The sequence below is a fragment of the Rhinolophus hipposideros genome (genome assembly GCF_964194185.1).
Source record: "Rhinolophus hipposideros genome assembly, chromosome: 19".
Lineage (NCBI taxonomy): Eukaryota > Metazoa > Chordata > Mammalia > Chiroptera > Rhinolophidae > Rhinolophus > Rhinolophus hipposideros.
Window position 1 is genome coordinate 42362784 of NC_138065.1, and position 21388 is coordinate 42384171.

The 21388-nt window shown below is 41.1% G+C and overlaps 2 protein-coding genes across 4 annotated transcripts in view; one reads left to right on the forward strand and one right to left on the reverse strand.

Annotated features, from left to right (window-relative positions):
• Positions 1-1407: 1407 nt before the first annotated feature.
• Positions 1408-21370, forward strand: RNASEL (ribonuclease L; the record flags this gene model as incomplete). 3 transcript variants are annotated; one of them, XR_013991656.1, is made up of 8 exons in its annotated part: positions 1408-1492; positions 3252-4915; positions 11667-11752; positions 12889-13094; positions 13716-13860; positions 17372-17505; positions 18169-19864; positions 20566-21353. XR_013991656.1 is itself a non-coding variant. In XM_081024578.1 (7 exons), the coding sequence occupies 6 exons, from the start codon at positions 3436-3438 to the stop codon at positions 18305-18307; spliced, it is 2190 nt and encodes a 729-aa protein (XP_080880704.1). In that variant the 3' UTR covers positions 18308-21370. The 3 variants fall into 3 exon arrangements, 2 of the variants coding, with proteins under 2 accessions (XP_080880704.1, XP_080880705.1); XM_081024578.1 differs by having other exon boundaries at positions 1436-1492; positions 18169-21370; XM_081024579.1 differs by lacking the exons at positions 1408-1492; positions 13716-13860; positions 17372-17505; positions 18169-19864 and having other exon boundaries at positions 3436-4915; positions 12889-13038; positions 20549-21345.
• Positions 2643-21388, reverse strand: part of RGSL1 (regulator of G protein signaling like 1) — a 111559-nt gene continuing 92813 nt past the window's right edge. The window contains exon 29 of the mRNA XM_081024576.1: positions 2643-3864. The gene's annotated coding sequence lies outside the window, so the exon portion shown is untranslated. The remainder of the gene's footprint in view (positions 3865-21388) is intronic.

The following is a 21388-nucleotide window of genomic DNA, read 5'->3' on the forward strand; positions in this document are numbered from 1 at the left end:
GTTTGCTATCATCATCATCATTCTTATTACTATTATTATTAGTTCAGGCAGCAAAAGCAGCATGTACCGAGACCTGGAGGAGGGAAGAAGCATGATGTGATGGAGAACTGGACGCCAGCAGTAAAGCTGCCCAGGAGGCATAGGGGCAGCCAGGGACCATAGCGTACCTGAATCAGGTTACATATTGCACTTTTTATGGTCTATTTCTGCCTACGAAGAGGCACGCTCCATGAGGGACTGACACAGTAAACCACTGTATCCCAAGCATGCAGAATAGTCGCTGGGAACATAATACATGCTAAGTGAATGAATCATGGGTGCAGGATTATTGAACTTTGTCCTGAAAACTATGGTGAGTCGATGAAGCAGGTGGGGCACTAGGTTAGAGGCGAGGCGGCAAGTTATCTGTTTCCTGAGATAAGCCATGCCAAGGGCTGAGGTTAGGCATTGCTTTACGGATGTGGGAGACGTGGTATTGGGATGAGGATGAAGAGAAGCATCCAGATGGAGGTGCCGTTTATGGAAATGGAGAAAGAGCAGGAGCAGGTTGGGGGGGGTGATGGCCTCTGTTTGGGACATGTTCAAGATTTGTGGGTCTGAAGCTCAGCAAGGAGGTTAGGGCTGGAGAAAGAGGCGTGGGTGTCATTGGGGCATAATGGGCAATAAGGGCATGTCACTGGTGAACATCATGGGACCATGACCCACTCACTATTCATGGCCCTATCCAGAATTTGTCGACCAGTGAGACTGGATGGATAGCTTTTCAAGACAGGAATATTTCCTCTGTAGCAGTATTCAGTACATGGTACACAGCTCAGAGCTAGAAAAGTAGTCAAGGACAGAACTTCTAGAGCAGAAAAGAACCTTAGAAGTCATATTACGTGAGGACACTGAGGCCCAACAGCATTAAACCACCCACCTGAGGTCACTCAGCTAACTGCTCTGGCTGCAGAACTAGGTCTGCAGAATGCCAACCCAGGCCCTTTTGACGACAGCAAGCTGAAGGCACCCAGATGAGTGCCGGAGCTTGGACTTTGGGCTTACTTAGCTTCTCTGAGCCTCAGTTTCATCATAAGCAGGATTGTGAGGGGTTAACTGGGACCATGTCGCTCATGAAGCAATGAGCATAGAGCCAGGCACCTACTCCATGCCTAATAAATGTTTGCTTTCCATTAATTTCCCTCAAGACGATAGGGGAGTTGGGAAAACGTGATAAGGATGGAGCTGGCTGCTGCACGCTGAAAGGCTGAAAGGTCGGCTGCGTGATCAGTCTCCTGCAGTCACTCTGGAGGGCCTAAAAGTGCTGTCTGCACACCAGCCTGAGTGTGGGCGTGTTCCCCCATGCCCTCCTTCACGTCGTCTGTCACTCCTTTCTTGACTCCACCCTGCTGGCTCAGGGACGTCACCAGAAGGAAATATTTCTCTGCTGGCAACAGTATTTGAAGATTAGGCGCTGACAAAAATTAACCAAGGAGGCGTCGGAGGTTAGCAGGTACGATGGGCAGGAAGAGGCAGTGCTGGAGAAGTTTGAGAAATCGTTTTCTTTGAAGGAAAGGTTCCTTGGGCTTTGGGGGTCTGGAGGTGAAAGGGGCTGTGGCGTTTGGGGAATGGAAGGAGAGGCAGAACCACCCCAGGGTCCTTTAGCCCTGAGCCCTCCGGAAAACTTCATGGTTCTGCCACAATCCATTACTGTTTATTCCAGTCGTCCCTGTTTATCAGGGGGAAACTGAAACTGAAACCAGGATGGTTCCTGGCAGTGCTTTTGATGGGGTGTCTTTATTCTCTACTCACTCAGGGTTTCTTCGATTTTCTTTCCTTCTGTGTTCCTTTATTCAGACTGGCTCATTTCACAGACACTGTAACAGGAACTGTCTACACAAAAATTTGGTTCAAAGATTTCACTGCCGGGTGATTGTGCTTATGTAGCACAATTGATTAGACCTTTCAGAGGCTGGAGGCTTTGAGACAGAGTGGATTGCTGAAAAGTGGTTGCTTTGAGAATTTTGCAGCAGGTGAAGTTATATAAATATTCAGGTGATGGTTTGGTGCTGTCTGATGCTTGAATTAGATTTAAATTGCTCAGATCTGATTGAGGGCAGTGGGACTAAGTTGCCACTCCCAGGTTCCCTGTTTGTGTAGTATGTCTATGCACGTGGGTGGGGAGAATAGAATTGGTTCACATTTCTTTTTTTTCATAAAGGGACATAATTAGCTCAACCATTCATTGACTGTCTAATATTTGCCACACCCCCTATTTTAATGTACTTTATACAGGTGACCATGTTTGTTGTTTTGCCTTCATTTGAGGAAACAGAATGTTGAGAATCAACAAGCTAAGGTTAGACAATTAGGAAGTAATGGTCTGAAGTTACACACCAGGGGCTCAAACTTAGATCTTGCTCAGGTTGAGTCAATGCCATTTCACTACTCTAAACTACGCTTTTTCACTACTTTAAACTACTTTGAATAGGAGCAGACAGTGCACCAAGTAGACGTGCATGGAGCCAATGAACACACTTGAGTGATCAACCTTCCTGTGGTATAAGAACGACAAAGCTACATTTTTTCTTATTAAATGGGTTTTCTGGCTTTTGTTTGTTTGTTTGTTTTTTTAAGAGGTTATTTCTAGTCAGACTATGTTTAAATCACATTGGAAGAAATTTATTAATATAGGTTGAGAATCCTAAAAACAATCATATCCTTTGACCAGTCATTCAAATCTTTGAAATCTACATATCATAAGAAATCATTTATGAGGTCTTGCATAAGAAAACAAGCTAAAATAAGATAAATCTGCTGCAATGTTATTAGGCATTGCTTAAAAATTCTTATTTAAAAAGTCTTGTTTAAAAATTATTCCTAAAACTGTTCAGTAATAGGGAAATTAAACAACTGTATGACAGCATTTTACACAGCCATTAAAAATGTTTTAAAAGACTCTGTAATAACAGGAAATTATTTATAGTATGACATCACATGAAAGGAAGAAGGATACAAAGTTACTTAGCATGATCCCAACTATGTTTTCTTTATAAAAATATACTAAATATTAACAATGTCTGTTTCTGGGCAGTGATATTATAATCATTTTCTTATTTTAAATTTATATATATTCAGCAATATTCTGTAATAAAACAGTTCTATAATAAATAAGTAGATGTATTTTCAAAAAGTTGCTAGGGAAATTAATTTCTCTAAATCAAATGTTTTCTCACTATTATAAAATTACAAAGTACCTTTTTTGTCACCAGGTGGAATATCAGAAGATTCCAAGAATATTCTCCTTCCTCATACTGCTAACATGTAGCGAAATAATCCCTATTTACTGTGACAGGAGTTTCTAGAGCTCCGTGTTTCTTTGATCAAGTCCCAAGGAGATAAATGTTCATTTTCTCAAAGAAAGGTAAAAAGGTGTAACCAGTGGTGTTTACCATTATGGAGATGAAGAATAATAACAACCCTCAGGAGAGACCCACATTCTCCAACAATGGGAAGACTTCAGGGGAAGATAATCATTTGTTGATAAAAGCTGTTAAAAAAGAAGATATTGAGCTGGTCCAGGAATTGCTAGAAAGAGGGGCTGATGTCAATTTCCAGGAGGAGGACGGGGGCTGGACACCTTTGCATAATGCAGTACAAAGCGGCAGGAAGGACATTGTAGACCTTCTGCTTCATTCTGGTGCTGACCTTTTTCTGAGGAAGAAGAACGGGGCCACTCCCTTCATCATCGCTGGGATTGAGGGAAATGTGGAGCTGCTCACACTTTTCCTTTCCAAAGGCGCAGATGTCAATGAGTCTGATGAGAATGGCTTTACAGCTTTCATGGAAGCCGCTTCCTATGGTAAGGTGGAAGCCTTAAGATTCCTATATGAGAAAGGAGCAAAGGTAAATTTAGGTCGAAAGACGAAGGAGGATCAAGAGAGGCTTAGGAAAGGAGGGGCCACAGCACTCATGGATGCTGCTCAAAATGGACATGTAGAAGTCGTGAAGGTCCTCCTTGACGAGATGGGGGCCGATGTCAAAGCCCATGACAACATGGGCCGAAATGCTTTGATCCGTGCTTTTCGGAACTCTGATAACAGCAAGGTGGAGGTTATCACTCGCCTTCTGCTGGCCTATGGGGCTGAGGTCAACGTGAGGGGAGAAAAAGGGAAGACGCCCCTGATTCTGGCAGTGGAAAAGGAGCACATCGGTTTGGTGAAGATGCTTCTAGAACAAGAAGATATAGAGATCAATGACACAGACAAAGAAGGCAAAACAGCACTGCTGTTGGCTGTCGAACTCCGACAAAAAGATATTGCCCAGTTGCTGTGTGAAAAGGGAGCCAGCACAGACTGTGGAGATCTTGTCACAATAGCAAGGCGCAAACACAACATTCCCCTTGCAAAGTTTCTTCTCCTTCATGGAGCCAAAGAAGATTTTCACCCTCCCATGGAAGACTGGGAACCTCAGAGCTCACGTTGGCGACAGGACCTGAAACGACTCCACAAGATGTACCGCCCTTTGATTGGCAAACTCAAGATCTTTATTATGAAAGATTATAAAATTGCTGACACGTCGGAAGGGGGAATCTACCTGGGATTCTATGATGACCAAGAGGTAGCGGTGAAGCGATTCTTGGAAGATAGCACACGTGGACAAAAGGAAGTGTCCTGCCTCCAGAGCATCCGAGCAAAGAGTGACTTGGTGACATTCTATGGCACTGAGATCCATGGGGGCTGTCTGTATGTGTGCCTGTCCCTCTGTGAGCAGACACTGGAGAAGCACTTGGCTGAGCACAGAGGGAAGGTGGTGGGAAACGAGGAAGATAAGTTTGCCCGAAACATCCTCTCGTCCATATTTAAGGCTGTTGAAGAGCTACACCTGTTGTGTGGATACACGCACCAGGATCTGCAGCCACAGAATATCTTAATAGGTAAGTCCCCAGTCATCTCTTAGAAATTATGGGGTCTTTATCGACAAAAGGAAAGCGTTTTCATTGCAGATAGGAAAGGGCTAGAGTAAATGTGGGTTATTCAGTTGAAGGATCAGTGCAACAAATTCACAAATACAGTGCAGTCTCTTCGACTACCAGTTAGAACCCTTACCCCACTCGGAGGTCATGGATGTTAACGGAATACCAACTAACCTTGCATTGCCCTTGGCCAATACAAATATGAAGGCATGCCTAGAATGGAGCCAGCTACAGAAATTTGCATTTCTAGAGTAGTCTTCAAGTCAGAGAACCCTGTAGGTGTGTTCCTTCAGACAAGGTGGCAATTACTGTGAAACTTAATGCTACAACTGAAGTAAAATTGGGGACGCCAGGACAAGATGTAACACAGTGAAACAGATCCTAAGAAGGCAGAACAAGTCAGTGTCTATTGGTCCGAACTAAAACCACAATAAATGAAAGCAACACTAAAGGAAACAAGCAGAGCTGAGCATCGTCCCAGGAGGCAGTGTGGTAGAGTAGAAAGTGCCTTGGTTTTAGGTACTGTTTGGGAAGTTTGCAGCCTAGTCCTGCTATTTTGTAGCTTTATAACCTCAAACAAGTCATTTAATTCTGTGAACCTTGGTTTTTTCATTTGAGCCTGATAATACCTTCTTCATATGGCTATGAGGTCTAAGTGCAGTGTCTGCAAACAGACAAGTCAGCTGTATATTACAAGAGAGAACAGAGGTCTAGAGGGCTAAGCAGAAGCAGAAACCTACTGTACAGATATGCACTGATATTTAAGCTCGGTGTAAGGGAAGAGGACAAAAAAAGCATACAGGTATCTCGGAGAGGCAGAGAACAGTATTTAAGGTCCTAGAGGAGAGAAGTAGGTTTACCTAGAAATACAGCTAGGATCTGAGTGTGTTCGTTTTTTACAGCTGCTGATCACAAACTTGGTGCATTAAAACAACAGAAGCTTATTCGCCCACTGTTCTGGAGACCAGAAGTATGAAATCAGTTTCACTAGCCCCAAATCAGGTGTCAGCCGGGCCAAATTCCCTCTGGCAGCTATCGGGGAGACTGTTCCTTTCCTCTCCTAGCTTCAGGTAGTTACTAGCATTCCTTGGCTTGTGGAAGCATCATTCTAAATCTCTGCTTCTGTGGTCATATTGCCTTTTCTGTCATCAAATCTCCCTCTGCTTCCCTTGTATAAGGATACATGTGACTGCAATTAGGACTCATCCTGATAACCTGGGATAATCTCTCCCACCTCAAGATTCTTAACTTAATCACACCTGCAAAGTCCCCTTTTTTGCTGTATAAAGAAACAGTCACAGATTCCAAGATAGGGACATGGGTATTTATTTAGTCTGCCATGCTGAGTAACCCAAACATAACTTTAAAGTAAGTATAATTAATAAAAACAGAGAATAAATGTTATTTCATCCAAGAAGTAAGGAGAAGCATTGTGAAAAGAACAAAATAAAGAATTTAGAAGTCAAAAACATAACTGTTTAAATATTAAGAACTCAAGACTGGATTGAACATTAAATTAATAAACTAGAAGATTTGCCTGAGAAATTCTCCTCCTAGGAGATAACAAACGCATAAAGGGATGGAAAGCATTAAAAAAAAAAAAAAAAAAAAAAAACAAGATTAGAGTCATGAATTAGATCCAGAAGGTCTAAAAGGCATTCAGAAGGCGGGAAGACAGGGAATGAGGCTGAAGCAATATTTGAAAAAAGTAGCTGAGAAGACTGGTGCAGCTGCTCTGGAAGGCAGGTGGAGGTTCCTCAAAAAATTAAAAATAGAATTACCATATGACCCAGCAATCCCTCTCCTGGGTATCTACCCAAAAAATCTGAAAACATTTATCCATAAAGACACGTGTGCTCCAATGTTCATTGCAGCTTTGTTTACGATGGCCAAGACATGGAAACAACCAAAATGTCCTTCGATAGATGAATGGATAAAGAAGTTGTGGTATATATACACAATGGAATACTATTCGGCGGTAAGAAAAGATGAAATAGGAACATTTGTGACAACATGGTTGGATCTTGAGAGTATAATGCTAAGCGAAATAAGTCAGACAGAAAAAGCAGAGAACCCTATGATTTCACTGATATGTGGTATATAAACTAAAACAACAAAAGAACAAGACAAACAAATGAGAAACAAAAACTCACAGACACAGACAATAGTTTAGTGGTTACCAGAGGGTAAGGGGGGAGGGGGGTGGTAGATGAGGGTAAAAGGGATCAAATATATGGTGATGGAAGGAGAACTGACTCTGGATGGTGAACACACAATGGGATTTATAGATGATGTAATACAGAATTGTACACCTGAAATCTATGTAATTTTACTAACAATTGTCACCCCAATAAACTTTAATTTAAAAAAAAAGTGGCTGAGAATGTCCCAGGACTGAAGAGAGATATAGTTCTCATATCAAAAAGACTCAGTAAAAGCTGAGGATAAATAAGGAAAAAAAGAACAAGCCACTGAGTCACATCTTAAAGGAATTTCAAAACATCAAGGGAAAAAAGAGAAAAACTCAAAAGCTATCAAGAAAAAAACAAATTACCAACATAGAAACCAGATTTGTATTGGCATAAGAATTTTCTCATTAGCAACCTGGATACAAAAATAGAGAGCTGAAGAGAAAGGACCTATTTAACAGCTGCGATGGAATGAGTATTTGTGCTCCCCCCAAATTTATATGTTGAAACTCTAATCCCAGTGTGATGGCATTTGGAGATGGGCCTTTGGGAAGCAATTATGTCAAGAGGGAGACCTCTTGAATGAAATTGTTGCCTTTTTTTTCACAATCAGAAATCATTTTTTTCCATATTTATTGAGGTAAAATTGACATAACATTGTGAAGTTTAAGGTGTACAATGTGATTATTTTATATTCATATATATTGTGAAATGATTACCACAATATGGTTAGTTAACATGTCCATAACCTCACAGTTACCATTTTGTGTGTGTGTGTGTATGTGTGTGTGTTGAGAACTTTTAAGTTCTAGTCTCTTAGCAACTTTCAAATATACGATAGAATATTGTTAATCATAGTCACCAAGCCATACATTAGATCCCAGAACTTATTCACTTATAACAAAATTTGTACACTTTGAGCACCTTTAACCATTTCCCCCACTCCCACCAATCTACTATGAGTTCAGTTTTTTTAGATTCCACATTAAGTGAGATCATATAGTATTCATCTTTGTCGTATTATATTTAGCATAATGACTTCAAGGTTCATCCATGTTATCATAAATGGCAGGATTTCCTTCTCTTTTATAGCTGAATAATATTCCATTATATAGAGAGAGGGTGCCAAAAGAAAGTATACACATTTTAAGAAAGAAAAAAACTGTATTAAAATTGTAATACTCAATATATACTGATAACAAAAGATGAATACAAGTCACGTTTGACTTCTGCAATTACAAGAGGTGCTCAAAGTGGTTACCATCAGTGTAATTTTAATAGTTTTTTTCCTTTCTTAAAATGCATTTGCATTTTTTGGCACCCTCTGAAAATATACATATATATACTCATATATTCACATTTTCTTTTTCCATTCAGCTGTTGACACACACTTAGCTTGTTTCCATATCTTGACTATTGTAAATAATGCTGCAATGAATTGGGGGGTGAAAATATCTCTTCAAGATACTGATTTCATTTCCTTCAGATAGATACCTGAAAGTGGGATTGCTGAAGTTCTAGTTTTAATTTTTTGAGATTCCATACTGTTTTCTATAGTGGCTGCACAAATTACAGTCCCAACAACGTGCACAAGGGTTCCCTTTTCTCCACATCCTCACCAGCACTTGTTATCGCTTGTCTTTTTGATGATGGCCATTCTAACAGGTGTGAGGTGATGTCACATTGTAGTTTTGATTTGCATTTCCCTGATGATTAGTGATGTTGAGCACTTTTCCATGTACCTGTTGACTATTTTTATGTCTTCTTTGGAAAAAGGTGTGTTCAGGTCTTTTGTCCATTTTTAATCAGAGTATTTTTGTTTGTTATGAAGTTGTATGAATTCTTTTTATAGTTTGATATTAACCCCAGATCAGATACGTGACTTGCAAATATTTTCTCCCATTTAGTCGGTTGCCTTTTCATTTTATTGATCATTTCTTTTGCCGTCTAGAAGCTTTTTAGTTTAATGTAGTCCCATTTGTTTATTTTTGCCTTTGTTGCTTGTGCTTGTGGTATCATATCCAAAACAAAAATCATGGCTCAGAAGAATGTCAGTGAGCTTTTATTGTGTTCTTCTGAGAGTTTTGTGGTTTTAGGTCGTATATTTAAGTCTTTAACCTACTTTGAATTAATTTTTGTGAGTGGTGTAACATACGGGCCTAGTGTCATTCTTTTGCATGTGACTATCCAGTTTTCCCCATATTAGTTTTTAAAGTGACTCTCTTTTCCCCATTGAGTATTCTGGGCTCTTTTGTCAAATATCAGTTGACCCGTATATGTGTAGGTTTGTTTCCGGGCTCTCAATTTCTGTTCCATTGGCTTATGAGTCTGGTTTCATGCCGGTATCGTACTGCCTTGATTACCATAGCTTTGTAATATAGTTTGAAATCAGGAAGTGTGATGCCTCAGCTGTATTCTTGTTTCTCAGATTGGTTTGGTAGGATTAGTGCCCTTATATGACGATGTCATAGAGTTAGCTAGCTGTCTTTCCACCATGTAGGACATAGCAAGATGATGGTTATCTGTAAACCAGGAAGAGGAACCTCACCAAGAACCCAATCCTGCTGACACCCTGATCTTGGACTTCCCACACCCAGAACTGTGAATAATAGATTTCTGTTCTTTGAGCCATCCACTCTATGGTAATTTGTTATAGCACCCAGAGCTGACGGAGACCGCAGCCAAATTATTATTGTTCACATGTGATTCAAAATACATTTAGTAAGCATTCAAGGATTCAGGAAAACTTTCTAACCACAGACCCTTCATGAAAGAACGGCTGAAGGATATGCACCAGGGAGGAGAGAAAGAGTCTGGGAGGAAAGAATGACTTCTAAGGAGCAAGAATGAACAGACAAATAATTCATTTTTAAAGTAACCAAAAGAATGGATTGTTTTCTTTAAAATAAACATTAAAAAATATTAATCTTAGGTGATATCACTGAGGTGAGGATGAATTGCAGCGTGAAAGAAAAGAGAACTGAGGTTGTTGATTCACTGGCAGCGGGGAGTGGGCGGGGGAGTTCAGATTTCGTCCGAACTCTGCCCATCAATTGATTCTGAACAGTCCGTGATTATAGAAGTACAGAAACTAAGTGTAAGCATTTACAATTTTTCATTGCACTTTAACAGTGTTGAATCTAAAAATAAAAAACTTGGGGCCTGTGGGTGGTTGGGGGGAATCAAGTGTTGGAAGAGATGTGAAGAGTTCCATTAGGCAGTTTCACCTTTAAGTAGCAGAAAACTCCACTCAAAGTGGCTTAAACAAGCGAAGGGAATTTATCAGTTCAAATGACTGAAATAGTCTGTGGTTTATGATCTGCACCCCATCTGCCCCCTCAACCTCATTACCAGCCACTTTCTGACTTCATCCCTGTTCTTTGGGCACTTGGGGCTTTTTTTTGTCACAGTGGAATTCTCCAGGTTCCTTTCTGTCTCAGGAATTCCTAGGAAGAGAGACACCATCCTCTCTTCCCCACTCTGCTCACCTACTCAAACTACACTCATCTTTTCTGCCTAAGTGTCTCTTAGTTAAGGAGGACTTCTTCTTCTCACCCACCAAATAGCCCTGTAGTTCTTCTTGTAATATATTTTCAGAGCACTCTGTGCTTCTGGCTAGCATTTTCAAAATTACAATTAATTCTTTGTTTCCCTGTGTAATTATTTGTTCAGTATCGGTCTCCTCCCCCGGAGACTTTGAATTCCCTAGGGCTGGGACGGTGTGCCCTATCTTCAGTGTCCTTTTCTCCTCACTCTGCGCTTGGTGAATCATTTAATGGGTTCATTTTTTTGTTCAACTCTGGGTTTCCACACAACATTGAAGCTCAGAGTAAAAGGAGTTCGATTTGGCTATTTTAACTCTGAGAAGCACACAGTTGGCTCTGGCTGTCATCCTACCTGGGGCTACCCAGCCTTCCTTCTCAGACTCCTGCAAGCCAGAAGCAGGCATCACTGACTTGCCTTCCTGTCATCTTGTTCCTGACCATTCTCCGCCACGCATTCCTCTTTCTGAGGACTCAGTGGCCTCCTTCAAGGAAAAAAGATTCTGAAGGAGTCAAGGAAGCAGTGACTCATCACAAGCACATGGTAGATCCACAATAACTGATTACGATGTCTTCGTGGGCTGTGGCTAGTGGGCAGGTTTGGTTTGGAGCCTTCGTTCGTCATAGGATGTGCCCTTAACTCTGCCAACAGCTGTGTCACAAGTCTGTGCTCTTTGCCTCCAGGAATTGCATGAATGGGATGCTAGTTAAATTTATCCTCAGCCTTCCCCCCCCCATCTCTCCCCCCACCCCCGCCTGGAAGAAGTAAAATGTAATACCTGCTGTTGGCAGATGCCTAATAGGTCACATGACGCAGCACACAGGCGGGCGTTTTGAGGAGTAAACAACAATGCAGATACGAGCTCTATTATTGCCTTCTTTAGAGATGATGGGTTGCACATTGTGTTTCATGATTTAAATGAGTTGCTCCCAACATGGAGAATGAGGATTTTCAACACACCTTTACAAACTCTTCCTTAGATTTCAAGAACACTGTTCGCCTGGCAGATTTTGATGAAAGCATCAAGTGGGCTGGAGAGCCAGAGGAAATCAAGAGCGATCTAAAGGTAATTTCGATAGTCGGTTTATTTTTCCATCTTTCTGCTTCCTTTTTCGTTCATTACCTTATTTCCTGTGGCCAATTAGGGGACGTTCCCAGACAGACAATGGCATTTCCCTGGGTTGGTATGGAGCTGGTTGCTGCTGTGGTCTCTTTCTGTGTCTCTTTGGATCTCTCTCTTTCTCCACTAACTCTATATGTAAATAAATTGAGCAATCCACACCTTTTCTCAAATTACCTCCAGGAGGTTTCTCCAAAACAGCTCCAAAATTCCTGCAGGAGGAATTCGCTGCCTAAGAACAAAGTAAATGGGATGTCTTTTCTCATGTCACTCAAACTCCAAAAATGGCCAGATCCTAAGGCTCTCTGAAACACCTGGGAGGGATGGGGTCCATCCACAGCTCGAAAGAGGCTATGCTTGGCCAAAAAGGTGAAGATCCTGAAATAACTGGTTCTCCCGAGAAGAGACAGCACCTAGCCTCTGCAGACCAAAGCTCCCCACTGATTCCAAGCCTGTCAGGGCAGATCTCTCCTAGAGAGTTAATCTTCAATCCAATGGGCAAAAGCTCTCCATCCCTGGGTCTGGCCTTTGTGGTTCAGCGGCTCCAGATTTCAGCTCCCCCTGACTGGTATCTTGCTTGATGCAGGCATTCCTATGCTGGCCCCTTTCTTGGCCTTTCCTCCCTGCCATTGGCCAACTCCTGGGGCCATCACTATGCCCCACTGGACCTGGATGGGCTCCTTTACCTCCTGCCTCACATAGGCCCGACCCAAAGTCCCAGTTCCCAGCCAGGCTCCTGGCATTCCACTTGTTTAAAACATTCTTCTTTCCTCCTGTTTATCTAATTTCCGCCCCTACTTTGAGGTCCAGCTCGAATCCTTCTACCTCTAAGCAGTCTGTTCTGACAACTCTAGGCCAGGGTTATCTTTTGCTCCTTACAAACCTAAACTGTGGGGACCATATACTGCCTTGAAGAGTTCTCTATGTACAGACCTGTGTCTTCTCTCCTTAACCAGCCTGTGGACTCCTTGAGATTCTGCCCATTTTCCATTTGCCCCTAGCCTGCACCACACGCTCCAAGGTTACCCAAATAGAGTGATCATTCATAAGCACCTTCAGCTTTACTGATGGCTCTTGTACAGGCCCTTGGACTGCTGGTCCTATATGTGATAAAGAGAGGAGAAATCCCTTTCGAGACGCTGAAGACTCAAAGTAATGACAAGGTGATTCAACATTCTCCAAATGAGGAAATTGAGAACCTCATTCATCACCTTTTCTACCCTGGGGAAAATGTGAAGGACCATCTGACTGGCCTGCTGAGTCATCCTTTCTTTTGGAGTTGGGAGTGGTAAGTAAAACTTGACTGTATATCACAGGCTTCCAGAATGGAGAGAGTGAGTGTATTAGTCAGGGTCTCTAGAGAAACAGAACAATAGGGAAATTTATACCTATATCTGTATATACGTACACTGTATATATGTACTTTGTGTGTGTGTGTATATATATATATATATATATATATATATATATATATATATATGGGCAATCTGCTTTACCAACTCCATTGATTCAAATGCCAATCTCACCTGGAAACATTCTTATAAACACACCTAGAATAATGCTTAACCTGGGCACCCTGTGGTCAGTCAATTAACAAATAAAATTAGCCATCACAGTGAAGTGGTGTGGGCAGGAGTCAGACTGCGAATCAGCTTTCTGCTCAGTTGGGCATTTCCTGGCTGTGTGTCCTTGGAATGGTGACTTAACCTCTCTGGGTTATGGTTCTCTCCTCCGAAGAATAGGAGAGAGAGAGAGAAAGAGAGAGAGTCTGTCTCTCCCATCATGCAGATTTTTTCAAGACATTGTTTTACTACTTTTGTTAAAACCCAAAATTTAACATTCTGGAAAGAATCTCTTTCTAGAAAGAGTGGGAAGGACGGAAAGACCTTGATAACTCTTTCATCCTCAGCCGCTATAGGACCCTTAGGAATGTGGGGAATGAATCCGACATCAAAGCACGAAAACGGAAGAGCAAGATCCTCCAACTCCTGGATCATCAGATCCACCCTGGAACATCAGAACGTCCCAGAAAGTTTGACCAGTGGACTACTAAGGTATGAACACTTCCTTCGGTTGGGGAGTTATTCCAGGAATAAGAAGCTGTGTAATGTTTTATGATAGTTTTTCTAAGTAACTTTTTTTATACGATTGGCCTGGCCCAGCCGAGAAGTGAAAGAGGGGATTTCCCCTCTCTTCCTCCTCCTCCTCGTTCTCCTCTGCCATTTTGGGTCTCTGCTCTCCCTTTTGGAGTCCAAGCGCTCCTGGCAGAGTCTCATCTAGGCCCCTCTTTAGGATGGCCTTGTCCCAGCCCATGACCCTTTCCCTTTTCTGTGGCTCTTTCCCTCAAGACACCTTCTCTGAGAAGGGCCTGGCTAGTAATCCCATTACCACTGCGACAAGAGCAAATAGAGGTGCTCCACCGTGAGGCGTTTCAGTCCAGGGCCCCCACTGCCTGTGAACATCCCACTTTTGAGGATCCGCATAACATACCTACATTCTGTCTAAGAAAACAGACTGCGAAGAGGAGATGATCCTTCCAACTCTTCCTCTTCAAGGAAAGGTCCACCTAACTTGAACTACAGATTATGGAACATAAAAGATTAATCACCATCTTGATCTAGTCATTAGTACCAGAACTTACATTATTGTTAATTAGCAGACACCTGTCAAGTACCAGGGATATGCTAAGCCCACGTGAGACCATGGATATATAAAGCTGAGAACCGCATGGTCCATGCGGAGTCTGGAGAACCATGGAAAAGATGGCTGTGTGATCCATGCTGCGTACCCAGAGATAGGTGCAAAGCACTGTGGGAGAATCCACGATCCTCAGGTCTTTCACTGAGACTAACAGCTTCCCTCTCTTAGGCCTGACGTAGGACTCTGCTTCTCTCACACCTCTTTGTTTCTGGGTCTCATTTTGCTTTCCTTCCCTCTCTTGCCTCTAGACTATACATCATACTGATAATTGCTGGCTTCCATCTTTCTTTCTTGAGGACAGAGACCGTCCATTGTCTTGTCTGTTATTCTATTCCTGGCACGGAGCAAGTATGCCACGACTCTTTGCCAAATGAGTGTCGATAAAACTTCAGCTAAAACTTAAACTTGTATAAACAGAGAAATCTGAAACCAGTGCAGACGATAGTAATAGCTAATAATTATGTAGTGCTGATTGTATGGTAGCTATACTTCTCAGGACTTTATGTGAGTTACGATAGTCCAATCTTCATAACAACTTCCGAGGCAGTCATCTCCATTTTGCAGATTGGCAAACTGAGACACAGACAAACAATTTTTCCAAAGGCACAGAGCCAGTAAAGGGTGTAGGAGGATTTGAAGTTGAGCAGTCTGGTTATAAAGGTCATACACTAACGCCACTCACTACACAAAGCTATGATGCTGTGAAGTCCACTAACTCATTTAAATGCTGAGGAAACTGAGGTTCAAAGGTGGAACCCCAAATACCCAGGACCGGAAAGCCAGAGATTGGCAGAGTTGGAAAGAGAATCCCGTTCTTTGGTTTCCTAATTCATTGGTTCTTTCCCTTACGTCATTGACTTATATTGAATTTAGGTTGACATCAAGTCTTATCTTTTGATTCCCATTTTAGACTTTGTCTTTCTGTTGATTTTAGTGACTTGCCCATTTTCATGGTCGTACAATCAATTTTGGGCTGCTCAGGCCCAGAGCCAAGTTTTCCTGTGCATACTCCTGCCTTCTTTCCATGGGCTGACTCATGCTCAGCATTTCTCACATGTGCCCCACACATCGTACGTGTGGGCAGTCTCAGAGCTCTTCACTAGTCTTGGTCCAATCACAGGTCACTCTTCCGAAGGCAGCCTCTGGCTTTATGGCTGTTGCATATTGTGCTCTTACCCCAAACTCGTTGATTTTGTCCTGATTTGAATGTTTAACTTATTAACTGATCCACTGACTTCCAATCACTAGGTAGTAGGAAACACTGGGATTCAGGTGGCCCAGAATGTTTCTGGGCCCCCTGGCAGTATTCTGATCGGTGTTTTGCAGGAGAGAGTCACACACCCCTACGCCCATATTCATTGGCTAGGTTTTCCATACATCTGCTGTCATTTATTCCTTTGCTCCTTTAAAACAAAATAAATGCAAAAGGATGTGTTTACTTTCTACACTGTGTCAAACTTAGATTTGAAGCCTAGGTCAGTGGGGAGCGCCATTCCTTCCTAGAGATTGTAAGTGCTGCTGAGGAGGGGTGCTGGGGAACTGAGAGGCAGCCCCGGGACTTTGAGACCCATCAAAGTAAAGACCATAATTGTAATGGCAAGAGAGACCTTTCAGAGGGAGGGCCCCACTGTCATGCAGGAACAGACTGGAAAATGTGAGTTCCCCTAAAAGTTTTGGTTTATTTTTTGTTTTGTGAGGAGGACCTGCTAAAGGGCAGCCTTTAGCAGATAAGACTTTGAAAACTGCAAAATACCTGGGACCAGTGCATTGTTGGTTTTGTTTTGTTTTGTTTTGTTTTGTTTATAAATGCGTTTCCTTTTTCCCTGTGAACTCTGTTGGTAGTCTGTTTTTATTACAGTATTTTTGTTAGAAATGTTACTGTAAAATATTTTTCATCTAGCCCCCTCCTAATTCCCACTTTCCTCTGATTGGTTTTCTCCTTTGCTGTAATTAACCAAATAAATTTTATGTCCTCATCTTTGGGGCGTAACCATATTTTTAAAAACTAGAGGTATAGAAATTGGCTTTAAAAAAAAACAACACAACTAAATATACTGTAAAAGGGTTCCACCATTGCTCTTTAGTATCCTTTCAACCAGTCCCGGAGCTTCCTCCCCTCCTTATGTTGGGTCACTGTCCCTGTGGCCACCTCAGCCTCTGCCCTGCTGTCACCACAGCCCCACGCCCAGGTACCCAGGCTTCCCAGGTAGCTCTCAAGAGCCAGAAAGCAGGTCCCACTTAGCCTTGTGAGTGGTGGTCTTACTTCCCTGTTAGATATTCTCCAGCTTGGTTGAAGAGGCAATGGACTTATTATTATTATTATCATATTATTATTATTTATGAGAGCCACCTACAAAGAGGAAGGCATTAATATGACAGAAGTTGCCCAGGGACACCTAGAAGCAAGGAGGAACATGGAACTTTGGAAATATAATTAAAAAGAAAACAAACAAAAGACAACTACACTCACTTTGGCAATGGCCGCCAGGCCTGTTTTCCATCTGGAGAAAATGTAATCGAATATGAATTTGGAAGGGTGGCCACAAGGATAAAAATATTGTCAAGTATAATGAGCAAATTTCCTAGTATAGTAGTCAAAGATGTCTAAACCGTGTTTTAATATATTGAATTTCTCATGAAAACAATTCACTTGGAATATAGATACACGAATTTAAAGTTACTCATAATTCCACATCCAAACACAACTACAGTTAGCATTTTGTTGTGTAGTATTTACTCCCATTATTTTCTTTTAATGAGTGGTAATTTTGATAGATATTCAAATTTGTATTTTGCCTTTTTTGTATTACACCAGGATTTATTTTGTGTTGCTGCCATTTTTTTGTGTAATGTTTTGTTGTTTAGATTAACCCCGATGTTATGGATCAAATGAATGCATTTTATATAAAAAAACGCAACTTCTACACAGACACTGTGGGTGATCTGCTAAAGTTCATCCGGAATTTAGGGGAACACATTGACGAAGAAAAGAACAAAGAGTAAGTATTGTTTTCATTCCTGTAAGTCATATATGAAATGAGGATGACTTAAAAATCCAATTATAAATTTATATCTGCTATTTGATGGGAAGAACAAAATTTATTTTGATGAAAGAAAGGTAATTGCTCCCCTCTGTTTGGAAAAGGGCCATCACCAGGGTCTAACAGTGAACGATGGATGTGCCCAGCTTTCATCTTCCTTTTTAGCTTTTTCTGAGTCTCACTGAATAGAAGGGTAGTGATTCCCTTGTGTGAAGAAACACCGGGGACCAGGCAGCTGGGTAAAGTGAATGTAATGTTATGAAAGTCTAAAAAGTAGCCCCATGTTAATTAAATCAGCTTTTGCTGCCAAAAACATTAGCTGCAAACTCATAAAAAACTTTCAGTTTCCAGGGCTGTTTTAGATTTTGGAAATGTAGAGAAGGGATTGTGGAATCATATTATGCCCATTTTATGGATGATAAAACTGAGGTTCACAAAAACCACATTACCAAAGTTCACACAATTAAAGGGTCAGGAGATAACTCTTGCTCTGTCAGATTCCCAAGTCCTCATTCATTCTGCTTTAGAAATCCAGGGACCAAGGCGATCTTGGGGGGTCATATGCTATAAAGGGGGAGGAACTTGGGGCAAAGATGCCAACATATTTACATTTCATTTCAGGATGAAGTCGAAAATTGGAGACCCTTCCCAGTATTTGCAGAAGACATTCCCCGATCTGGTCATCTATGTCTATATGAGACTACAGAATACAGAATATACAAAACATTTTCCCAAAACTCACAAAGAAGCCATGGCATGATGGGGCCAGCAGTGGGAAGGCTGACCGGCTTGCTGACCGAGTCTTCTGAGTTCAGGGAGGTCCTTATTAGCTGTATAATCCTGAGCAAATCACAACTCTCTGGGCCTCTTAACTAACCTGGTTGCTTGGGAGAAATGAGTTAGATCGCTGACTGCCAGTTCCTGGCAGTATGCCCAGTATTCCCCATGTTTATAACCAAAAAAAAGTATATGCTCAAATTACCCTGGCCCTTTTTATGGGTGAAAAAAAGCTTAAGAGGCAGGAGCTGAGAAAGCATCTTGCTAAGATTCCTTTTGTAAATTGCCCCCAAGGGGTGAGAGCCTAGACCTTTAATGCTGTATGTTTTACATCAGTTATCTCATGTAATTCTCCCAGCGATCTGGCAAGATGGGTGAATAACCCTCGTTATGAACTAATGACCTTGAGACTCAGAGAGTTTGAACTACTTGCCCCAGATCACACAACTTGTACAGAGCACTGTATAAATGCACGTGGTGTTATTGTTACCTCTCACTTGGGCACATTAGAACTTAATTACTCTAAAAGGAATTTGTCAAAGGGGCTCCAGGTGGCTGATTCATTCATTCACTCATTCATTCATTCATTCATTCATTGAGTATTTATTGAGCACTAATATAAGTCTAAGCACCAATTGTACGAACTCCCTTCCTTCGAGAACCACCTGCACTGATTTTCTATGACCTTAACGCAGTAGTTCTCAACTAGGGATAATATATATTTGATTTGCATCATTACTGCCTAGGAAAATGTCTGCCATACGGTAATGTTCAATAAATATTCATTGAAAAATGAATGAACCCTCTTCACATATGAGTAATAACACTACCGTACATTTTGATGGTGCTTTATAATTTATAATTATACCTGCATATTTTATCTCTTAGTTTTCAAAACAATCCTTTAAGGTCAGTGCTGTTATCCTCACTTTTCAGATGAGGAGACTAAGGTTAAAGACATGTTGACTTACTCTGCTATATAGCTAGGAAGCGCCACTGTCTGGATTTGAACAGATTTTCTGGCATTAAGTCTGATGTTCTTTCTAATTCTCTTCATTGGGATGGTAAAAAAGGAGCTTTGTAATGGGAAAAGCTGGGGAAAACCAATATCTTAGGTACCTCCTGAAGAGCAGGCGGTTTCAATTGGGTGTCATTGAATGCAATCAAAAAGTGCTGACTGAAGAAACAAACTTAAGGCTTTTATTTAAGGTTTTAGGGGTGGCAAGCTTACGTGAGGCTTTAAAATTAAGCCTTGGTTTTCTGATTTGTAATGAGTGCCTAGCTATGTCAACCATTTATATCAACTGGAATCGGCTGGCTAAGAATTATTTTTGCACAGTGCTTTTCAGCCCACAGAACACTTGCATTCTCTCATTGAACCATCCTTGTCAACATAATGCCAAGCTGGCTCCCTCCTTTCTTATCTTGATCTTGTTTATTCACTTTAAATAACCAACACCATTTAGGTATTTATATAAATACAAAGGTATTTATTTGAAGGTTTCAGTTAATAGATAAAAGAGGTTGCAATTCCACAGGGGTGTGTGGCATCACCACCCAACCTACTTAAAAGACGACAGCTGTACTCCAGGGATCTGAAGTCACTAGCATATGAGACACAGTTTTTTCTCAGTAGTGCACTTCTGCCCACTTCTGCTCTAGACTGGAAGTCACCTTCCCAACACCTGCTCCAGGCACGTTCTCACCCACATTGTACCTAATTTAGCATTCAGGAGGCCCTGGTGGGCAGGCCAGTGGACTTGGCCTTCTTTCTCCACCCCTAGAGTAATAGATTAGCCTTCTTGGCTGACTGGCATTTCCCTGATGCCCTTTAAGGCAAGACAGAAGACTGGTGAGTAGGAAATCTGTGAAGATTCCCTCCCTCAAAAAATTGGCAGTGTATACTGGTGTGTCTTTTATGCTGGCATTCGTGGTAGCAAGGAGCCCCCAGAGGGCAGAGTTTATTTGTCACTGTCCTCGAACTGTGTCCTCAATTTGCTTCTCCACTCTGGTGACACAAGGAACTTACATTAGGTAAGGAACTAAATTGTGGTCCCCACCATGAAGTTCTACTAGCCCCAAAGTAAGAATAGCACCTATTCTGCCCCTACCCCTGAATCAGGAGTGTAATGCCCATTTAACAGATACAGTACAGATTCAGATATGTTCAGCGATTTGTCCAATACCACCCACATGCTAGTGACTTCAGATCCCTGGAGTACAGTTGCCTTCTTTAAGTAGGCTGGGTGGTGATGCCACACGCCCTTGTGGCATTGCAATCTCTTTTATATATTAATTCAAACCTTCTAATAAATACCTTTGTAATTCTAAACGGTGTTGGTTATTTAAAGTTAGTGGCAAGGCTAGGGTTTTTCCACATTTCAGGTAGGATTCTTGTATATTATTGGATGAGAAGTGAATCAAAAGTAAAACAAGATTTCTGAGATGTTAGGTTTTTTGTTTGTTTGTTTCTATTTTTTTTGTTTTTTTGTTTTTTAGTTAATAGATGGGTCAAAAATAACCAGAATCAAAATAAACTTGAACTTTGAGACATAAACTCATTTTTGAATGAGTAATAAAATTTGTTATAAGATTAATGTTGTTTTGTGAGAAATCTAAATTTGTGTTATAATTCATATTATTGGATAAATAATAACATGGGAGTATCAGAAATAAAAAATCCCCATACTCCCATTATGATAATAAACTTTAGAATGTCTGTATTCCATATTAGATTTTGTGTATATGCGTAGGAGAGTTTCACATAATTGATACCCTAGTGTATTATTCTATTCAAATGCTTTTTAAACTTATTATAAACATAACATCATGTTGATTTATTGTAATTATTTTGAATGACTATAATGTTCTATGAAGTTAAGATATCACAGATTGTTTAAACATTTCTATTTGGCTTATGTTTAGTTTGCCTCTTCTTAGTAATATGAATAACATTCCAAGGAACTACTTTAAGCATATAACTTCATCCTTTTAAAAATAAAAAAACAGAGTTGGTGCTTGAAATATGTAAGGTAGGTATGTGCGTGTATATTTAATTTTAGTT